The following is a 21,509-nucleotide window of genomic DNA, read 5'->3' on the forward strand; positions in this document are numbered from 1 at the left end:
GTAGAAGCTTTTAAGAAGTGTTTTGGTCCTAGACTTGTCGCTCCGTTACCGCTTGCCGTGCGGTAGCAGAGAAAGTCTATGACTTGGGTGACTGGAGTCTCTGACAATTTTATGGGTTTTCCTCTGACACCGCCTGGTATATAGGTCCTGGAATTGCAGGAAGCTTGGCCCCAGTGATGTACTGGGCCGTACGCATTACCCTCTGTAGCGCCTTATGCAGGGTAGTGTGCATACGTCCCAGTACATCACTGGTGCAAAGCTTCCTGCAATCGATGACCTATATCATAGGCGGTGTCAGAGGAAAGCCCATAAAATTGTCAGACTCCATTCACCCAAGGCATAGACTGTTTTCTCCATCACTCTCCTCTTGACATTCTCTCAACAAGCTTCACCTGGAATGCTTTGTTGGCTGCTTTTTGTTCACTCTATGGTCCAACTCATCCCAAGTCATCTCAATTGGGTTGAGGTCGGGGGATTGTGGGGGCCAGGTCATCTGATGCAGCACTCCATCACTCTCCTTCTAGGTCAAATAGCACTTACACAGCCTGGAGGTGTGTTGGGTCATTGTCCTGTTGAAAAACAAATGTCCCACTAAGCAGCAGGTAGCCTAGTGGTTAGAGTGTTAGACTAGTATCAAAACGTTGCAAGATCGAATCCCCAAGCTGACAAGGTAAAAACCTGTCCTTCTGCCCCTGAACAAGGCAGTTAACCCACTGTTCCTAGGCCATCATTGAAAATAAGAATTTGATCTTAACTGACTTGCCTAGTTAAATAAAGGTAAAATAAAAAATGAAAAAATAATAAATAAGTGCAAACCAGATGGGATGGCGTATCGCTGCAGAATGCTGTGGTACCCATGCTGGTTAAGTATGCCTTGGATTCTAAATAAATCACAGACAGTGTCACCAGCAAAGTACCATCACACCTCCTCCATGCTTCATGGTGGGCACCACACGTGGAGACCTTCCGTTCACCTATTCTGCGTCTCACTAAGACACAGTGGTTGGAACCAAAAATCTTAATTTTGGACTCAGACCACCGGTCTAATGTCCATTGCTCGTGTTTATTGGCCTAAGCAAGTCTCTTCTTATTATTGGTTTCCTTTAGTAGTGGTTTCTTTGCAGCAATTTGACCATGAAGACCTGATTCACACAGTTTCCTTTGAACAGTTGATGTTGAGAGTGTTACTTGAACTCTGTGAAGCATTTCTTTGGGTTGCAATTTCTGAGGTGCAGTTAACTATAATGGACTTATCCTCTGCAGCAGAGATAACTCTGGGTCTTCCTTCCCTGTGGCGGTCCTCATGAGAGCCAGTTTCATCATAGCGCTTGATGGTTTTTGCGAAGGCACTTGAAGAAACTTTCAAAGGTCTGGAAATTTCGGCATTGACTGACCTTCATGTCTTAAAGTAATGATGGACTGTCATTTCTCTTTGCTAATTTGAGCTGTTCTTGCCTTAATATGGACTTGGTCTTTCTGTATACCACCCCTACCTTGTCACAACACAACTGATTGGCTCAAAACGCATTAAGAAGGAAAGAAATTCCATAAATTAACTTTTAACAAGGCACACCTGTTAATTAAAATGGATTCCATGTGACTTCCTCATGAAGCTGGTTGAGAGAATGCCAAGTGTGTGCAAAGCTGTCATCAAGGTAAAGGGTGGCTACTTTGAAGAATCTCAAATATAAAATATATTTTGATTTGTTTAACACTTTTTTTGGTTACTACGTGATTCCATGTGTTATTTCATAGTTTTGATGTCTTCACTATTATTCTTCAATGTACAAAATAGTAAAAATAAAGAAAAACCCTTGAATGAGTGGGTGTGTCAACTTTTGACTGGTACTGTAAGTATTCACACCCCTGACGCACTACTTTGTATAAGCACCTTTGGAAGCCATTACAGTTGTGAGTCTTTCTGGGTAAGTCTAAGAACTTTCCACACCTGGATTGTGCAACATTTGCACATTATTATTTTTAAGATTCTTCAAGCTCTGTCAAATTGGTTGTCGGTCATTGCTAGACAATCATTTACAGATCATGCTTTAGATGTTTAAGTAGATATAAGTCAGCTGTATCTTGGCCACTCAGGAACATTTACTGTCTTCTTGGTAAGCAACACCAGTGTAGATTTGTCCTTGTTTTAGGTTATTGTCCTGCTGAACTGTGAATTAATCTCCCAGTGTCTGGTGGAAACCAGACTGAACCATGTTTTCCTCTAGGATTTTTACTTGTGCTTAGCTCATTCCGTTTCTTTTTTTCTGTCCTGAAAAACTCCCCAGTTTACAAACATACCCATAATATGATGCAGCCACCACTGTGCTTCAAAATATGGAGAGTGGTACTCAGTAATGTGTTGTATTGGATTTGCCCCAAACATAACACTTTGTATTCAGGATAATAACTTTTTGAAGTATTGTTTTGGAATATTTTTATTTAATATTTAATATTTTTATTGTGGTGTATCTACAATGTTGTTGAGCCATCCTCAGTTTTCTCCTATCACAGCCACTCTGTAACTGTTTTAAAGTCACCATTGGCCTCAAATCCCTGAGTGGTTTCCTTCCTCTCCGGCAACTGATTCCATATGCATGTATCTTTGTAGTGACTCGGTGTATTGATACACCATCCAAAGTGTAATTAATAACTTCACCATGCTCAAAGGGATATTCAATGTCTGATTATTTATTTTTTAACCATCCACAGTGCCTTGCAAAAGTATTCATCCCTCTTGGCTTTTTTCCTATTTTATTGCATTACAACCTGTCATTTAAATGTATTTCTATTTGTATTTCATGTAATGGACATACACAAAATAGTCAAAATTGTTAAAGTGAAATGAAAAAATAACTTGTTTCAAAAAACAAAACAAAAAAAACCTGAAAAGTGGTTCACCCCCTTTGCTATGAATGCCCAAAATAAGATCTGGTGAAACCAATTACCTTCAGAAGTGACATAATTAGTTAGATTGCACACAGGTGGAGTTTACTGAAGTGTCACATGATCTGTCACATGACCTGTTCTGAACAGTCCCAGAGTCTGCAACACCACTAAGCAAGGGGCACCACCAAGCAAGTGGCACCATGAAGACCAAGGAGCTCTCTAAACAGGTCAGGGACAAAGTTGTGGAGAAGTACAGATCAGGGTTGGGTTATAAAAAAATATCCAAAACTTTGAACATCCCATGGAGCACCATTAAATCCCTTAATAAAAAATGTAAAGAATATGGCACCACAACAAACCTGTCAAGAGAGGGCCGCCCACCAAAACTCACAGACCAGGCAAGTAAGGCATTCATCAGAGAGGCAACAAAGAGACCAAAGATAACCCTGAAGGAGCTGCAAAGCTCCACAGCGCAGATTGGAGTATCTGGCATAGGACTTTAAGCTGTACACTCCACAGAGCTGGGCTTTACGGAAGAGTGTCCAGAAAAAAGCCATTGCTTAACTTCATGCGACGAGCAATCCCGTATCCGGGATCCTATGTATAGCCTCAAGCTCATTAGCATAACGCAACGTTAACTATTCATGAAAATCGCAAATGAAATGAAATAAATATATTTGCTCTCAAGCTTAGACTTTTGTTAACAACACTGTCATCTCAGATTTTCAAAATATGCTATCGAACTATAGCTAAACAAGCATTTGTGTAAGAGTATTGATAGCTAGCATAGCTATAAGCCTAGAATTCAGCCGGCAGCATTTTCACAAAAACAAGAAAAGCATTCAAATAAAATCATTTACCTTTGAAGAACTTCAGATGTTTTCAATGAGGAGACTCTCAGTTAGATAGCAAATGTTCAGTTTTTCAAAAAATATTATTTGTCTAGGACAAATCGCTCCGTTTTGTTCATCACGTTTGGGTAAAAAAAACAACGAAAATTAAGTCATTACAACGCAAACCTTTCCCAAATTAACTCCATAATATCGACAGAAACATGACAAACGTTGTTTAGAATCAATCCTCAAGGTGTTTTTCACATATCTATCGATGATAAATCATTTGTGGCAGTTGGCTTTCTCCTCTGAAGCAAATGCAAACGCGCATGGAGCTGGAGATTACGCAATAATTTCGGAGGAGGACACCGGGCGGACACCTGGTAAATGTAGTCTCTTATGGTCAATCTTCCAATGATATGCCTACAAATACGTCACAATGCTGCAGACACCTTGGGGAAACGACAGAAAGTGCAGGCTCATTCCTTGCGCAGTCACAGCCCTATAAGGAGACATTGGAACACAGCGCATTCAAAATCTGGACCATTTCCTGTATGAAATTTCATCTTGGTTTCGCCTGTAGCATTAGTTCTGGGGCACTCACAGATAATATCTTTGCAGTTTTGGAAACATCACAGTGTTTTCTTTCCAAAGCTGTCAATTACATGCATAGTCGAGCATCTTTTCGTGACAAAATATCTTGTTTAAAACGGGAACGTTTTTTATCCAAAAATTAAAAGAGCGCCCCCTATCTCTAAGAAGTTTTAAAGAACAAAATAAGGCATGGGGGAAGACTCCCCAAATATATGGAAGGAAGGTACTCTGGTCAGATGAGACAAAAAAATTGCTTTTTGGCCATCAAGGAAAACTCTGTCTGGCGCAAACCCAACACCTCTCATCATCACCCCGAGAATAGCATCCCCACATTGAAGCATGGTGGTGGCATTATCATGCTGTGGAGATGTTTTAAATTGGCAGGGACTGGGAAATTGGCCAGAATTGAAGGAATGATGGATGGCTCTAAATACAGGGAAATTCTTGAGGGAAACCTGTTTCAGACTTCCAGAGATTTGAGACTGGGACGGAGGTTCACCTTCACGCAGGACAATGTCCCTAAACATACTGCCAAAGCCACACAGGTGGTTTAAGGGGAGACATTTAAATGTCTTGGAATGGCCTAGTCAAAGCCAATACCTCAATCCAATTGAGAATCTATGGTATGACCTAAAGATTGCTGTACACGAGTGGAACGCATCCAACTTGAAGGAGCTGGAGCAGTTTTGCCTTGAAGAATGGGCAAAAATCCCAGTGACTAGATGTGCCAAGCTTATAGAGTCATACTCCAAGAGACTTGCAGCTGTATTTTCTGCAGAAGGGGGCTCTACAAAGTATTAACTTTGGGGGGGGGGGGGGTGGTGATTAGTTATGCACGTTCAAGTTCTGTTCCTTTGTCTTATTTCTTGTTAATTTCACAATAAAACAGATTTTGCATCTTCAAAGTGGTAGACATGTTGTGTAAATCAAATGATACAAACCCCCCCAAAATCTATTTTAATTCCAGGTTGTAAGGTCACAAAATAGGAAAAATGCCAAGGGGGTGAATACTTTCGCAAGCACTGTACCAATAGATGCCCTTCTTTGTGAGGCATTGGAAAACCTCCCTACACTTTGTGGTTGAATATGTATTTGAAATTCACAGCTCGACTAAGGGACCTTACAGATAATTGTATGTGTTGGGTACAAAGATGAGATAGTCATTCAAAAATCATGTTAAATACTATTATTGCACACAAAGTGTGTCCATGCAATCTATCATGTGACTTGTTAAGCACATTTTTTACTCCTGAACTTATTTAGGCTTGCCATAACAAAAGGGTTGAATACTTATTGACTCAAGACATTTCAGCTTTTAATTTTTCATTCATTTGTTTAAAACAAATGAAAAACATAGTTCCACTTTGACATTATGGGGTATTGTGTGTAGACCAGTGAGCAAACAATCTAAATGTAATCCCATTTTAAATTCAGGCTTTAACTCAACAACATTTGGAAAAAGTCAAGGGGTGTGAATACTTTCTGAAGGCACTCGGTTGCGTCTCACTATGGATGGCATTGCCTTTGACTTTATATTGCAGACATCTCTTCTCATTGAAATCCCTCCTTATCGGAACCAGAGGATATCCAATCCTGTTCAGGTGAACTTCTATGTGTGCAATGGCAAGAGGAAAAGGAGCCAGTACCAGCACTTCACCTACATGTCTGCCAATGGTAAACTCTCTTTCGTTCTGTCTGTCTCCAACTCTCTCTTTCTCTCTCTCTTTTTCTACCCAGCACCCTATCCCCTACTCCTCTTTTGTCTATCCTTGTCCTTTCATATCCCAGTCCAATAAGAACACTTTGAGCACAATTTTTACATCTGAAGAAAAGAACACAAGCATTCTGTATTCCGTCTTTGGTGGTTTTCAAGTGAAGAACAAAGCGATGTTTTTTCAGTTATTCCCATTGTAAAAATGGATCTCCATAAAATATATTATTTTCCATACCTGCAGCTATAAGAACACTTGGAGTGGACTGCACAAGAGTGGAAAAGGGGAGCGGAACAGTGTTTTCTGAATAGCCAAACTGTTGCCAGACTAAATTAAAAACGCCACACCAGATCAAATGTAAAAAAAATAAACACTTCTAATTGCAGAGAAAGCTAGTATCCAGTGGGTGGTTCAAAGCTCTGATTCAACTGCAGTCCCAGTCCTGTATGTGGGCGCTGACGTGCCTCAGTTGCTTTCCCCTCTGAAAGTGCAGCATTGTCCTCAGCCTCTGGTGAGAGTCAGAGAGGGGGGAGAGAGGGGACACTGGGCCTGGTCAGTGTCTCTTAAAGAGTTAGACTCAAGTCTCTTCATTAAACAAGCTGTCTGGACAGTGTCATGCCACACACTCTAGTAGTCTACACATTAGGTCCAGACAGCTAAACCTACAGTAAAAGGAGATTTGATATCCCTCCAAAAAAAATATGTGGATTAAGCCTACACCTAATGAGATGGAAATTATTGTTATTATTGTTTTTTTTACTTGCATATATCAATCAAATCTGCAGAAGTACAAACATTTCTGTTATAGTACACTTACCCAGGCATTTCTAACAGTAAGCTTACAGTACAGCAACATCACAGATTGTTATTGCGGAGATGCTAAGGCACGCTCTCAGATTTTGTGGTAACACAAACATTGCACTCATCCTACTCATCTGTGTGTTGTGTCTGCGCATTAGTCTATCCTGTCGCTTGCAGACACACCTCCTCCTACTGGGTCTAAAATAGAAGCGGTTTGCTATGACTCTTCTCATCAGACTTCACCTTGTTCACTTGACAGCGGGCTCAGCAAGGCTGGGTGTTGCAGGATGTAAATTGGTTTCACTCGTTTTAGGTGTTCAAATCGAGTTTAGTTTTTGATGCACGATAAATCTCAGGTTCAAAACCGGTGCTAACGGCCGGTTGTCAGTGGACTGCGGCATCAGCCATTTAACGAGATTGACCCGAGAATCATACAGGAGGAGATGTTATGTTCAACACATGTGGATCTTGTTGAAATGTAATGTTCAACACGATCCACACAGGAATTTGGTATTGGTAGCCAAGGGCTGGGAACTGAGAACAAGACGGTGGAGAAAGGGCCCTTCTGAACTCAACCATGGTCACCACAAGCATAATCATTGCAATCTTCAAAGCATTTTGCAGGCACCATTTTGTTTCAATACTGAGCCACGTCTTGAAATATTGGGGTTTGAAGGAGCAGTACATAGCATATTTGGTAAAAATGTTTATTGTGTGTGTTTTTTTGAGAGAGCAGTAATGTATCTCATGTTTGGGTACAGCATGAAACTTCTGCAGCAGCAACATATTTCATAATGCACGTTTATAGGATATTATTGCCGGGGTATGTTCCAAAGAAAATAGGCATTTTTATTGTAAAACCAGCTGGAAGTCTCTTGTGGTGATGATTCATCCCTTTTGTCTCCCTTTTTTCATTTTTGAATATTTTCAGCAGGGTGGAAAAGACACAGAGTCTCATTGATGAGTGTTTGTTTGGCTGTGGGTATCCTAGCCACAAACCCACTCACTGACTCACTTATTCACTCACTCACACTCACTCACTCTCACTTATTCACTCATTTATTCACTCTCTCACTTATTCACTGACACTCACTTATTCACTCACTCATTTACTGACACTTTCTCACTCACTCACACACTCACACACTCACACACTCACTCACTCACTCACTCACTCACTCACTCACTCACTCACTCACTCACTCACTCACTCACCCTCGACAGGAGATCGAACTGTATGTTTATTCATTTTCCTCATTTTCCTCTCCCTTTTCTCCTTCTTTCAGTTCCAATTATAAAAATGGAGCCGAATGATGACTACGACCCCCCTCAGGTGTGTCCCCAGCGTGGCCCTGGCCTGGCGCTTCGCCCCAAGCCCTACTACACCCCACAGGTCATGACCTCCATTATACCCACAGAACTCCGGCCATGTGTGGGGGGCACCTACTCCGCCTGCCAACGGAGACTGGGAGGGAAGCCTTCCTCACTATCCTCCTCATCCTCCCCCAGCACCAGTCCCAAACTGCATGACCTGTCACCCACCACGCCCTTCTCCAAGTGCCTGTCAGCAGGCCCATCCCAGTCTCCGATCCCACATGTCTCCATCATCCAAGAGAGTTCTGGATGCTACCAGCCGCAATCTGTCCTCTACCCACCCAGTAGTGCCTCATCCTCACCAGGCTCACAGCCCTCCACCCCTGACACCAGCGGCCCGGAAGCCCTGTTCTCCCCCACCCACTGCCTAACGCCGCCCCAGCCCATCAGTGGCAGCTCCAGCCCAGTGACCCAGTTCTCCAAAGTGCCAGAGAGAGACAGCCGCTCGTCGAGCCCCACGCTGGCCATTAACATCAAACAGGAGCCAGAGGAACTGGACCAGATGTACCTAGATGATGGTGCGTTATTAATCATACACCTCTCCACATTATCCTAATGCACTCTGATTAAAGCCACCATTGAATCATACAGTAAATCATTTTTTTTGTATAACCAGCTGCTTAGAAGCTATGTAAATGCACACTTGATGTAATACTATGCTACTATCAGTCACTATTTACAGTAATTGCCTTCTCATGAACTTGGTGAGTAAGGCTTTTATGATTAATACCCTCTGGTCCTTGTCCTCCCACTGCTATCCGGCGACTAGAACAGGGACTTACAGTTAAATCATAGAACCCTGGTAGGTCTATGGTTGAAATATCATACTTTGAAGCCACTGAATAATGGCCAGGCCTTTTAAAAGTCCACTGATAAAATAAACAACTCTCCTCTACCTATTTTATTCCTCCCAAGCAGAGTGCAAGCTGGGGAATTTTAGAAACCCAGTTTTATGATCTCACCGGTCTGGGATTCCAGAATTCACAACCACTAAGGGTTCTGGGCTGTGTGCTGATTTGCAATAAATGGGATAAATGATCTTCCCTGGGGTTAGCTAGACAACAGTGCTGCCTGGCCCCATATCAATCACTGGGAGGAAACCATCCTTCAGACCTGGAGCTGGGATTGTCGCTAACCAGCAGCTATCAGCAGCAGTAAAAGTAGAGCTCTTTGATGTGATCTGCACCAGACCCCAGCTGAACTGAACTGAGCTCAAATGTCTGGCTGGGTTGGGCTGGGCCTTCCTAGCCCTGGTGGATTGGTTGTTATGCTGGAGCTACGCTCCAACCATTCTAATTGCTCCCTTCCTGCTCAGTCTGGTTAAATAACACACTGACTGAAGTTCTGTTAGGCTGCTCTGTCTTTCTGGGGAAATCAAGCAGCAGAGCTTATGTTGTAGTAGGTTATTTATATCACTCCTCTAATAATCAAGTTATCACCAACCACATTTATCAGGAGTTGTGCTACTCTTGTACTCTTAGTGAACAATGGTAGATTTGGACCAGGAGTGGTATAATTACAGTAATGTGGACAGGAGTTTTGGCTCGGTTAAATGTGGATTTGGACCAGGAGAGGTATAACATTTAACATTTACATTTAAGTCATTTAGCAGACGCTCTTATCCAGAGCGACTTACAAATTGGTGAATTCACCTTCTGACATCAGTGGAACAGCCACTTTACAATAGTGCATCTAAATCATTTAAGGGGGGGTGAGAAGGATTGCTTTATCCTATCCTAGGTATTCCTTGAAGAGGTGGGGTTTCAGGTGTCTCCGGAAGGTGGTGATTGACTCCGCTGTCCTGGCGTCGTGAGGGAGTTTGTTCCACCATTGGGGGGCCAGAGCAGCGAACAGTTTTGACTGGGCTGAGCGGGAACTGTACTTCCTCAGTGGTAGGGAGGCGAGCAGGCCAGAGGTGGATGAACGCAGTGCCCTTGTTTGGGTGTAGGGCCTGATCAGAGCCTGGAGGTACTGCGGTGCCGTTCCCCTCACAGCTCCGTAGGCAAGCACCATGGTCTTGTAGCGGATGCGAGCTTCAACTGGAAGCCAGTGGAGAGAGCGGAGGAGCGGGGTGACGTGAGAGAACTTGGGAAGGTTGAACACCAGACGGGCTGCGGCGTTCTGGATGAGTTGTAGGGGTTTAATGGCACAGGCAGGGAGCCCAGCCAACAGCGAGTTGCAGTAATCCAGACGGGAGATGACAAGTGCCTGGATTAGGACCTGCGCCGCTTCCTGTGTGAGGCAGGGGCGTACTCTGCGGATGTTGTAGAGCATGAACCTACAGGAACGGGCCACCGCCTTGATGTTAGTTGAGAACGACAGGGTGTTGTCCAGGATCACGCCAAGGTTCTTAGCGCTCTGGGAGGAGGAAACAATGGAGTTGTCAACCGTGAGGGCGAGATCATGGAACGGGCAGTCCTTCCCCGGGAGGAAGAGCAGCTCCGTCTTGCCGAGGTTCAGCTTGAGGTGGTGATCCGTCATCCACACTGATATGTCTGCCAGACATGCAGAGATGCGATTCGCCACCTGGTCATCAGAAGGGGGAAAGGAGAAGATTAATTGTGTGTCGTCTGCATAGCAATGATAGGAGAGACCATGTGAGGTTATGACAGAGCCAAGTGACTTGGTGTATAGCGAGAATAGGAGAGGGCCTAGAACAGAGCCCTGGGGGACACCAGTGGTGAGAGCGCGTGGCGAGGAGACAGATTCTCGCCACGCCACCTGGTAGGAGCGACCTGTCAGGTAGGACGCAATCCAAGCGTGGGCCGCACCGGAGATGCCCAACTCGGAGAGGGTGGAGAGGAGGATCTGATGGTTCACAGTGTCGAAGGCAGCCGATAGGTCTAGAAGGATGAGAGCAGAGGAGAGAGAGTTAGCTTTAGCAGTGCGGAGCGCCTCCGTGATACAGAGAAGAGCAGTCTCAGTTGAATGACTAGTCTTGAAACCTGACTGATTTGGATCAAGAAGGTCATTCTGAGAGAGATAGCGGGAGAGCTGGCCAAGGACGGCACGTTCAAGAGTTTTGGAGAGAAAAGAAAGAAGGGATACTGGTCTGTAGTTGTTGACATCGGAGGGATCGAGTGTAGGTTTTTTCAGAAGGGGTGCAACTCTCGCTCTCTTGAAGACGGAAGGGACGTAGCCAGCGGTCAGGGATGAGTTGATGAGCGAGGTGAGGTAAGGGAGAAGGTCTCCGGAAATGGTCTGGAGAAGAGAGGAGGGGATAGGGTCAAGCGGGCAGGTTGTTGGGCGGCCGGCCGTCACAAGAAGCGAGATTTCATCTGGAGAGAGAGGGGAGAAAGAGGTCAGAGCACAGGGTAGGGCAGTGTGGGCAGAACCAGCGGTGTCGTTTGACTTAGCAAACGAGGATCGGATGTCGTCGACCTTCTTTTCAAAATGGTTGACGAAGTCATCTGCAGAGAGGGAGGAGGGGGGAGGGGGAGGAGGATTCAGGAGGGAGGAGAAGGTGGCAAAGAGCTTCCTAGGGTTAGAGGCAGATGCTTGGAATTTAGAGTGGAAGAAAGTGGCTTTAGCAGCAGAGACAGAGGAGGAAAATGTAGAGAGGAGGGAGTGAAAGGATGCCAGGTCCGCAGGGAGGCGAGTTTTCCTCCATTTCCGCTCGGCTGCCCGGAGCACTGTTCTGTGAGCTCGCAATGAGTCGTCGAGCCACGGAGCGGGAGGGGAGGACCGAGCCGGCCTGGAGGATAGGGGACATAGAGAGTCAAAGGATGCAGAAAGGGAAGAGAGGAGGGTTGAGGAGGCAGAATCAGGAGATAGGTTGGAGAAGGTATGAGCAGAGGGAAGAGATGATAGGATGGAAGAGGAGAGAGTAGCGGGGGAGAGAGAGCGAAGGTTGGGACGGCGCGATACCATCCGAGTAGGGGCAGTGTGGGAAGTGTTGGATGAGAGCGAGAGGGAAAAGGATACAAGGTAGTGGTCGGAGACTTGGAGGGGAGTTGCAATGAGGTTAGTGGAAGAACAGCATCTAGTAAAGATGAGGTCGAGCGTATTGCCTGCCTTGTGAGTAGGGGGGGAAGGTGAGAGGGTGAGGTCAAAAGAGGAGAGGAGTGGAAAGAAGGAGGCAGAGAGGAATGAGGTAGACGTGGGGAGGTTAAAGTCGCCCAGGACTGTGAGAGGTGAGCCGTCCTCAGGAAAGGAGCTTATCAAGGCATCAAGCTCATTGATGAACTCTCCGAGGGAACCTGGAGGGCGATAAATGATAAGGATGTTAAGCTTGAAAGGGCTGGTAACTGTGACAGCATGGAATTCAAAGGAGGCGATAGACAGATGGGTAAGGGGAGAAAGAGAGAGTGACCACTTGGGAGAGATGAGGATCCCGGTGCCACCACCCCGCTGACCAGAAGCTCTCGGGGTGTGCGAAAACACGTGGGCGGACGAAGAGAGAGCAGTAGGAGTAGCAGTGTTGTCTGTGGTGATCCATGTTTCCGTCAGTGCCAAGAAGTCGAGGGACTGGAGGGAGGCATAGGCTGAGATGAACTCTGCCTTGTTGGCCGCAGATCGGCAGTTCCAGAGGCTACCGGAAACCTGGAACTCCACGTGGGTCGTGCGCGCTGGGACCACCAGATTAGGGTGGCCGCGGCCACGCGGTGTGGAGCGTTTGTATGGTCTGTGCAGAGAGGAGAGAACAGGGATAGATAGACACATAGTTGACAGGCTACAGAAGAGGCTACGCTAATGCAAAGGAGATTGGAATGACAAGTGGACTACACTTATCGAATGTTCAGAACGTTAAGCTTACGTAGCAAGAATCTTATTGACTAAAATGATTGAAATGATACAGTACTGCTGGGGTAGGCTAGCTGGCAGTGGCTACGTTGTTGACACTACACTAATCAAGTCGTTCCGTCGAGTGTAATAGTTTCTACAGTGCTGCTATTCGGGGGCTAGCTGGCTAGCTAGCAGTGTTGATTACGTAACGTTACGTTAAAAGAACGACAATAGCTGGCTAGCTAACCTAGAAAAACGCTCCAGACTACACAATTGTCTTAGATACAAAGACGGCTATGTAGCTAGCTAGCTACGATCAAACAAATCAAACCGTTGTACTGTAATGAAGTGAAATGAAAATGTGATACTACCTGTGGAGCGAGGCGGAATGTTGACCGGGTTGTTGAAGTTCAATTCGGAAGACGTTGGCTAGCTGTGGACAGAAGTTTTGGCTCGGTTAGATGTGGATGTGGATTTGGACCAGGAGAGGTATAATTACAGTAATGTGGACAGGAGTTTTGGCACGGTTACATGTGGATTTGAACCAGGAGAGGTATAATTATAGTAATGTGGACAGGAGTTTTGGCACGTTTACATGTGGACTTGGACCAGGAGAGGTATAATTACAGTAATGTGGACAGGATTCTTGGCACGGTTACATGTGGATTTGGACCAGGAGAGGTATAATTACAGTAATGTGGACAGGAATTTTGTCAAGGTTACATGTGGATTTGGATCAGGAGAGGTACAATTACAGTAATTTGGACAGGAATTTTGGCACGATTTCTGTGGATTTGGACCAGGAGAGGTATAATTACAGTAATGTGGACAGGAGTTTTGGCAAGGTTACATGTGGATTTGGAACAGGAGAGATATAATTACAGTAATGTGGACAGGAGTTTTGGTGGATTTGGACCAGGAGAGGTATAATTACATTAATGTGGACAGGAGTTTTGGCACGGTTACATGTGGATTTGGACCAGGAGAGGTATAATTACATTAATGTGGACAGGAATTTTGGCAAGGTTACTTGTGGATTTGGATCAGGAGAGGTATAATTACAGTAATGTGGACAGGAATTTTGGCACGGTTACATGTGGATTTGGATCAGGAGAGGTATAATTACAGTAATGTGGACAGGAATTTTGGCAAGGTTACTTGTGGATTTGGATCAGGAGAGGTATAATTACAGTAATGTGGACAGGAATTTTGGCACGGTTACATGTGGATTTGGACCAGGAGAGGTATAATTACAGTAATGTGGACAGGAGTTTTGGTGGATTTGGACCAGGAGAGGTATAATTACATTAATGTGGACAGGAGTTTTGGCACGGTTACATGTGGATTTGGACCAGGAGAGGTATAATTACATTAATGTGGACAGGAATTTTGGCAAGGTTACATGTGGATTTGGACCAGGAGAGGTATAATTACAGTAATGTGGACAGGAGTTTTGGCATGGTTACATGTGGATTTGGACCAGGAGAGGTATAATTACAGTAATGTGGACAGGGGTTTTGGCACGGGTACATGTGGATTTGAATTTGTTTGACTCACTCAGGTGTGGTGGTACGCTAATTCATTGTCGACTATGCTCGTTAAAGTTCACATAGACAAATATAATATTTTTATTTTGTGCAGAGACACCTACTGTCCATATGGACTGGTAACTTATTCTGTTCAATTAGTTTCAGCACTAACAGGAAATTTGATTTATAAAAATGATCATTAGATGTGGCCGCTGAAGTCATACTTCCTAGCTTTTTATTAGTTTAAAATGGTGTGAGACAGTGTATATATATTATATATATTTTAATTTAACTAGGCAAGTCAGTTAAGAACAAATTCTTATTTACAATGACGGCCTAGGAACAGTGGGTTAACTGCCTTGTTCAGGGACAGAAGGACCGATTTTAACCTTGTCAGTACCTTTCAGTTACTAGTCCAACACTCTAATCACTAGGCCACCATGTCACCCGATGTGAATATCCTAATGGAATGTCCATACATTCAATTATAGTGTAAAACAAAGCTGTATACAACAGACCTCCAATATTTTGTGCCCCATGCTTAATAACTGTCCTACCACACCACCAAAAGGTATCCCTGTCTTCCATCATCCCAGCATCTCCCTCACCATGCTATCTTTTAACCTACAGTTTCAGGATCCCCCTTGTCTGTCTACCATTTCTCAGATTCTCCTGTAGGCGGCTCCAAACCTCTTTATTCATGGAAACTCTGACTAGGCCACGTGGCTATAAAAGCTACTGACTGGAGCTTGTGCGTTCTGGATGCTGCCTGAGCCTGCTGCCACTGTGGCCTGAGGCAGTGGAGGAGTAGAGGACCAGGGCACATAGTGTACTGTTCCTGTAAAGTCACAGCTGAGAGCCAGGGGTAGTAGAGGAGAGAGACCCGAGGGAGAGAAGGGGAGGGAGGTTAAGGCTATAGCTTGAGATTGTGATTCCCTCAACATTTTGGTAAATATTCTCAATGCAAGGAAGGAAACAAAACCACTTTTATAGTTTTGGTTAGGAGATATGATGTGGCTTTTGGATTACCATGATCCAATATTGAATACCAACTGGTTTTATACTGTTCACAGAAAAGTAGCCAGTCAATGCTGCATTTCCAGATATTGACATGGAATGTTATCCGCACTGTAACATTTTTGCTCTCTCTCACTTGCCCTCCTTTTTCATATATATATTTTTAAGCCTTTCCCGTATTTCAGTATTTCTCCATTGTTCAGGCAATTTGCATGTATAAAATACCTGGTTGGATAAGTGTTTTCATTGGCGTAATACAGGGTGACTTGCTGAACTAGCCGACTGCACTCAGGAACTGAATAACAGTAATACAGCAGGAGCCCCAGCCCGCACGGGCCAAGAACATCTTGTGGCCTGGCCCAGCCATGTGGCCATCTTCTGGAGGATGTGTGTGTACATGCGTGCATGTCCACCACCCTTCCTCACTGTTTCAGGGCTTGTTTTTTTCTGTGAATATTAATAGGTTTTAAAGGTGGTAGTTAGCATGTTAGTGGACCGGTTGTCCTGTAGTATTGTGTTGACAGAAACACTCGTTATTGGCACGGTTGTTGATGCTCTGGAACCCTTAATGAGGCTAACAGCACTGTTCTGCTAATTGTTTTGTGAATGGTGTGACTGACTTTGTTTCTCTAGCTGTTCAGAGTCATTGTTTTCCACCGTTCCTTCAGTAGTGGTCTTTGCCATTCACACAGGAAATTCCCATCTGGGTTGTTTGCTTTGAACAACACAGATTTTTTCAGTATGTCTCAATTGCAAGACTCTGTATTGAACATCGGCATAGTAACCAGTTCCACATGCTACTGTCACTTTCATACGGGAGGCTATTTTTAATGTTTTGTTGAGGGCGGGGAGCCTGAATCATCCGTAAACATACACAGATCAACGGTTAGAATTTTTCAATTAGACCCCTCGCATGAAATGTGGCAACAGAATGAAATGGAGTCCAAGGCAACAGATGTAAACAGACAACGGTGTGGGCTTGGTGGGGGTAAGCCATAGTGTTTTTTGCTTGTAGTCAGTGGGTCAGCTTGCTTTTGCAGAGTCAAAGGGGGACATTGTTCTTGTTACAGCGCTGTAGGATCTACCACCAACATAGTTGGTGTTAAACTCAACACTTACATTTAATAATCAATCCCAGATTTAGATTCATGTAAACGGCTGTCAATCTGTTTAAAATACAATGTTTTTACAGATGTGTATTTTCTATATTCAGCAGATATCTAGAACCTATTGAACCATATGTGGCATATTTCTGCAAATCTATTCAACCTCCGTAATCCATCCACCATGTTGGTCATTAAATGGGAAGGTGATGATATGGCGTGTCTGTTTCTGATGTATTAATGTCTCAGATTGATGTCTGACATCATGACTTGATGTATGTACTGTATGTATGGAGACGTTGGAGCACAACTCGTCCCTGGTTGTTTGAGTTTGGAAAAGGATATCCCATAATCTCCAGCTGCAGAGAAGGTTGATGCCAGATCAAATAGACGACTGACGGCCGGGCCAGTGGACTGAGTTCTGGGAAGGACACACGTGGCAGGGGTTGGGGAGAATAAAGTCAAAGGGTGGGGATTGAGGTGGGGATGTGGTTATTTCTTCACTTTGTGGTTAATGGCTATTCTTTTTGAAAGGCTAAGTTATACACCTTGCTGCTGACAAAGACTAAGAAGTAGTGCGGGGCTCTGAAGATCATGTTGAAATTAAACTATGCACCTTGTGTATGCATTAGAAAATGTCATGATGTAAATTTGACTTGCAATGAACCTAAATAGAGTTGTTAAAGATTTCAATCAAATTCAAGCTGAGGCCTAGTATGGTACATTATCCCCACAGAAGCACAGATCTTCCATATGACTGAATGGGAATACTCTAAGGTCTCCCTTGAAAGATGGCTAGCCTGCTCTCCTAGCGCATGCTTTGCTAATATCTGAAAGATGGCTAGCCTGCTCTCCTAGCACATGCTTTGCTAATATCTGTAAGATGGCTAGCCTACTCTCCTAGCACATGCTTTGCTAATATCTGAAAGATGGCTAGCCTGCTCTCATGGCACATTCCATTATTAAAGTGGCTGGAGTTGAGTCAGTGTGTTGGCAGCAGCCACTCAATAACAGTCTGATGGCCTTGAGATAGAAGCTGTTTTTCAGTCTCTCGGTCCCAGCTTTGATGCACCTGTACTGACCTCGCCTTCTGGATGATAGCGGGGTGAACAGGCAGTGGCTCGGGTGGTTGTTGTCCTTGATGATCTTTATGGCCTTCCTGTGACATCGGGTGGTGTAGGTGTCCTGGAGGGCAGGTAGTTTGCCCCCGGTGATGCGTTGTGCAGACCTCACTACCCTCTGGAGAGCCTTACGGTTGTGGGGGGAGTAGTTGCCGTACCAGGCGGTGTTACAGCCCGACAGGATGCTCTCGATTGTGCATCTGTAGAAGTTTGTGAGTGCTTTTGGTGACAAGCCAAATTTCTTCAGCCTCCAGAGGTTGAAGAGGCGCTGCTGTGCCTTCTTCACAATGCTGTCTGTGTGGGTGGACCAATTCAGTTTGTCTGTGATGTGTACGCCGAGGAACTTAAAACTTACTACCCTCTCCACTACTGTTCCATCGATGTGGAAAGGGGGGTGTTCCCTCTGCTCTTTCCTGAAGTCCACAATCATCTCCTGTTTCCTGAAGTCCACAATCATCTCCTTAGTTTTGTTGACGTTGAGTGTGAGGTTATTTTCCTGACACCACACTCCGAGGGCCCTCACCTCCTCCCTGTAGGCCGTTGTTGGTAAGCAAGCCTACCACTGTTGTGTCGTCCGCAAACTTGATGATTGAGTTGGAGGCGTGCGTGGCCACGCAGTCGTGGGTGGACAGGGAGTACAAGAGAGGGCTCAGAACGCACCCTTGTGGGGCCCCAGTGTTGAGGATCAGTGGGGTGGAGATGTTGTTACCTACCCTCACCACCTGCTCTCCTAGCACATGCTTTGCTAATATCTGAAAGATGGCTAGCCTGCTTTCCTAGCACATTGCTTTGCTAATTTCTGAAAGATGGCTAGCCTGCTCTCCTAGCACATTGCTTTGCTAATATCTGAAAGATGGCTAGCCTGCTCTCCTAGCACATTGCTTTGCTAATATCTGAAAGATGGGTTTGGAAATCGTCTGCTGGTGATGTATTACAAAGATATAACTTTAAAGCACAGAAGTGAACTGTTAGAAACTGAATAGCTATTTTTTCTAGATCTACTATTTAATGTACCTGAATAAAAATGCCATAATTCCACAAACAAGTATCTGCTCTTGCCAAGTTCCTCATGAAGTCCTATCACATTGAAATACACGCCTGTCCTCAAAGACACATAATAGTGTGTCTGTGTGTTTCTATGACACACACGTATGAGAGCTCTACTCCGTCATTTAGCCAACACAGATCGTTTTCCTATTTCTTTATTAATAGCAGTCAATCAGCTAGCCAAACATATTAACTTTATGTCTAGACAACTTGACAGCTCAGATTCAGGGACGTTTGTACTGTACTCTGTAGCCATAAGAAAAGAGCTTCCCTACTATCAAAATTCAAGTGATTTGTCTTCGAAATCCCTGAACATGTTATGGAATGCCTCTTTCGTTTAGTTTATTGGTTGCTCACATTTATCGGTTTCTCACATTCACCTCTGTCCTCTGTACATTTATACCACCGGTTGTGATCATGTCAAATTAGTTTGACCTGCACATTGTTTGGACCACAAAGACTTCTCTCTACCATGTAAACACCTCCGGGACCAGCCAAGCGCTGCTAGGCACACCCTGTCACTCTTATTGTGCAAGGAAGTAAGGGAGAAGGCTGAGAGGAAGTGGCTGTGTCTGGGCTGGTCCACACAGGGAAGAGCTGTACCGCACCACAATAGATGAAAAAGCACCACCCCATTTTTTGGGAGGGAATCTCACAATTCCAGGCTGCTTTTCCAGGCCCCAGCTCCTGGCTGTAATGGGAGCGAGCTAATGGTGCAGGGCCAGTGTCCGGGCAAAGGGAATTCCTCTGTAGGCTTGTGGGCTTCGCTTCCACCACCAGGCTCCAGGGATGTTCCCCTCACTCATTTCCTATCTGGCTGCTATCTGGTGGAGCTGAGAGACACATCCTTGGCCTGTGGCTAGACCTGAGTCCAGGAGGAGCTGCTGCCGAGGTGGTTAGAGACTCAGTCCCAAATACCACCTTATTCTCTATATAGTGCACTACTTTTGACCAGGGCCTATAGCGCTCTGGTTAAAAGTAGTGCACTATTTAGGGATTATGGTGCCATTTTGGGATTCAGACAGAGGCTGTTAAATGATAGTGGTGCTGGTTCATTCAGTACTATTAAATGATATATCCTCTGAATTAAAAAAGGAAGGAATTTTCCTCAAAGCTCCTCAATCAGGTGTCTGTGTAAATGAAAAGAAGTGCCTTGTACTATTGACCCTTTATCCTATCATCGTCATAGGAAAATAATAAAATAATGTTTATTTATCTTCTTTGGGATAGGGGGCAGCATTTTCACTTTTGGATGAATAGAGTGCCCAGAGTAAACTGCCTCCTTGTAACGGCGTTCTTCGTTTGTCGCAAGAAAGTCGGACCGAAATGCAGCGTGTAGGTTACTCATGTTTATTAGTGAAACAAACAAACGAACTATACATGAATAACTAATAAATACAAAAACAACAAACGGAACGTGAAACCTATTACAGCCTGACTGGTGAAACTAACACAGAGACAGGAACAATCACCCACGAAATACAAAGCGAAACCCAGGCTACCTAAATACGGTTCCCAATCAGAGACAACGAGAATCACCTGACTCTGATTGAGAACCGCCTCAGGCAGCCAAACCTAAGTAACACACACCCCTAATCAGCTACAATCCCAATAACTAAAAAAACCCACTAAGAATACAACAAACAATAAACCCATGTCACACCCTGGCCTGACTAACTAATTAACTAAAACACAAAATACTAAGACCAAGGCGTGACACTCCTAATCAATCCTAGATGCTAATATATGCATAGTATTATTAGTATTGAATAGAAAACACTCTGAAGTTTCTAAAACGGTTTGAATGATGTCTGTGAGTATAACAGAACTCATATGGCAGGCAAAAACCTGAGAAGAAATCCAAACAGGAAGTGGGAAATCTGAGGTTTGTAGTTTTTGAACTCAGCCCCTATAGAATTCAGTGGGATATGGGTTATTTTGTACTTCCTAAGGCTTCCACTAGATGTCAACCGTCTGTAGAACATTGTTTCAGCTTCTCCTGTGAAGGGGGGCCGGATGGGAGCTATTTGACTAAGGGGTCTGCCAGCAGCCTCGTTCTCAGTCATGCGCATTTCACATGAGAGTTATCTCTCGTTCTATTGCTTTTCTACAGACAATGGAATTCTCCGGTTGGAACATTATTGAACATTTATGATAAAAACATCCTAATGATTGACAAGTTTCTTCGACCTGTAATATAACTTTTTGAACTTTTCATCCGACTGGACCTGAACTCGCTTTTGGATTTGTTTACCAAACAACCTAACAAAAGAAGCTATTTGGACATAAATGATGGACATTATCGAACAAAACAAACATTTATTGTGGAACTGTGATTCCTGGGAGTGCATTCTGATGAAGATCATCAAATGTAAGTGAATATTTACAATGCTATTTATGACTAATGTTGACTGCGCAACATGGCGGATATTTCTTTTGGCTGGTTTGGGCTCTGAGCGCCGTTCTCAGATTATGCTTTTTCCGTAAGGTTTGTTTGAAATCTGACACAGCGGTTGCATTAAGGAGAAGTGTATCTAAAGTTCCATGCATAACACTTGAATTTTTGTCAACATTTATAATGAGTATTTCTGTGATTTCATGTGGCTCTCTGCAATATCGCTGCATGTTTTGGAACTACTGAACATAACACGCCAATGTAAAATAAGATTTTTGGATATAAATATGAACTTTACCGAACAAAACATACATGTATTGTGTAACATGAAGTCCTATGAGTGTCATCTGATGAAGATCATTAAAGGTTAGT

The 21,509-nt window shown here is 44.2% G+C and overlaps 1 protein-coding gene across 1 annotated transcript in view; it reads left to right on the forward strand.

The window, feature by feature from the left end:
• Positions 1-21,509, forward strand: part of LOC135552361 (nuclear factor of activated T-cells, cytoplasmic 1-like) — a 71,963-nt gene that overhangs the window by 43,770 nt on the left and 6,684 nt on the right. Inside the window, exons 8-9 of the mRNA XM_064983930.1 lie at positions 5,855-5,987; positions 8,113-8,718. Of these exons, the coding sequence (XP_064840002.1) occupies positions 5,855-5,987; positions 8,113-8,718 (739 nt within the window). The remainder of the gene's footprint in view (positions 1-5,854; positions 5,988-8,112; positions 8,719-21,509) is intronic.

Source organism: Oncorhynchus masou, chromosome 13 (genome assembly GCF_036934945.1).
Source record: "Oncorhynchus masou masou isolate Uvic2021 chromosome 13, UVic_Omas_1.1, whole genome shotgun sequence".
Lineage (NCBI taxonomy): Eukaryota > Metazoa > Chordata > Actinopteri > Salmoniformes > Salmonidae > Oncorhynchus > Oncorhynchus masou.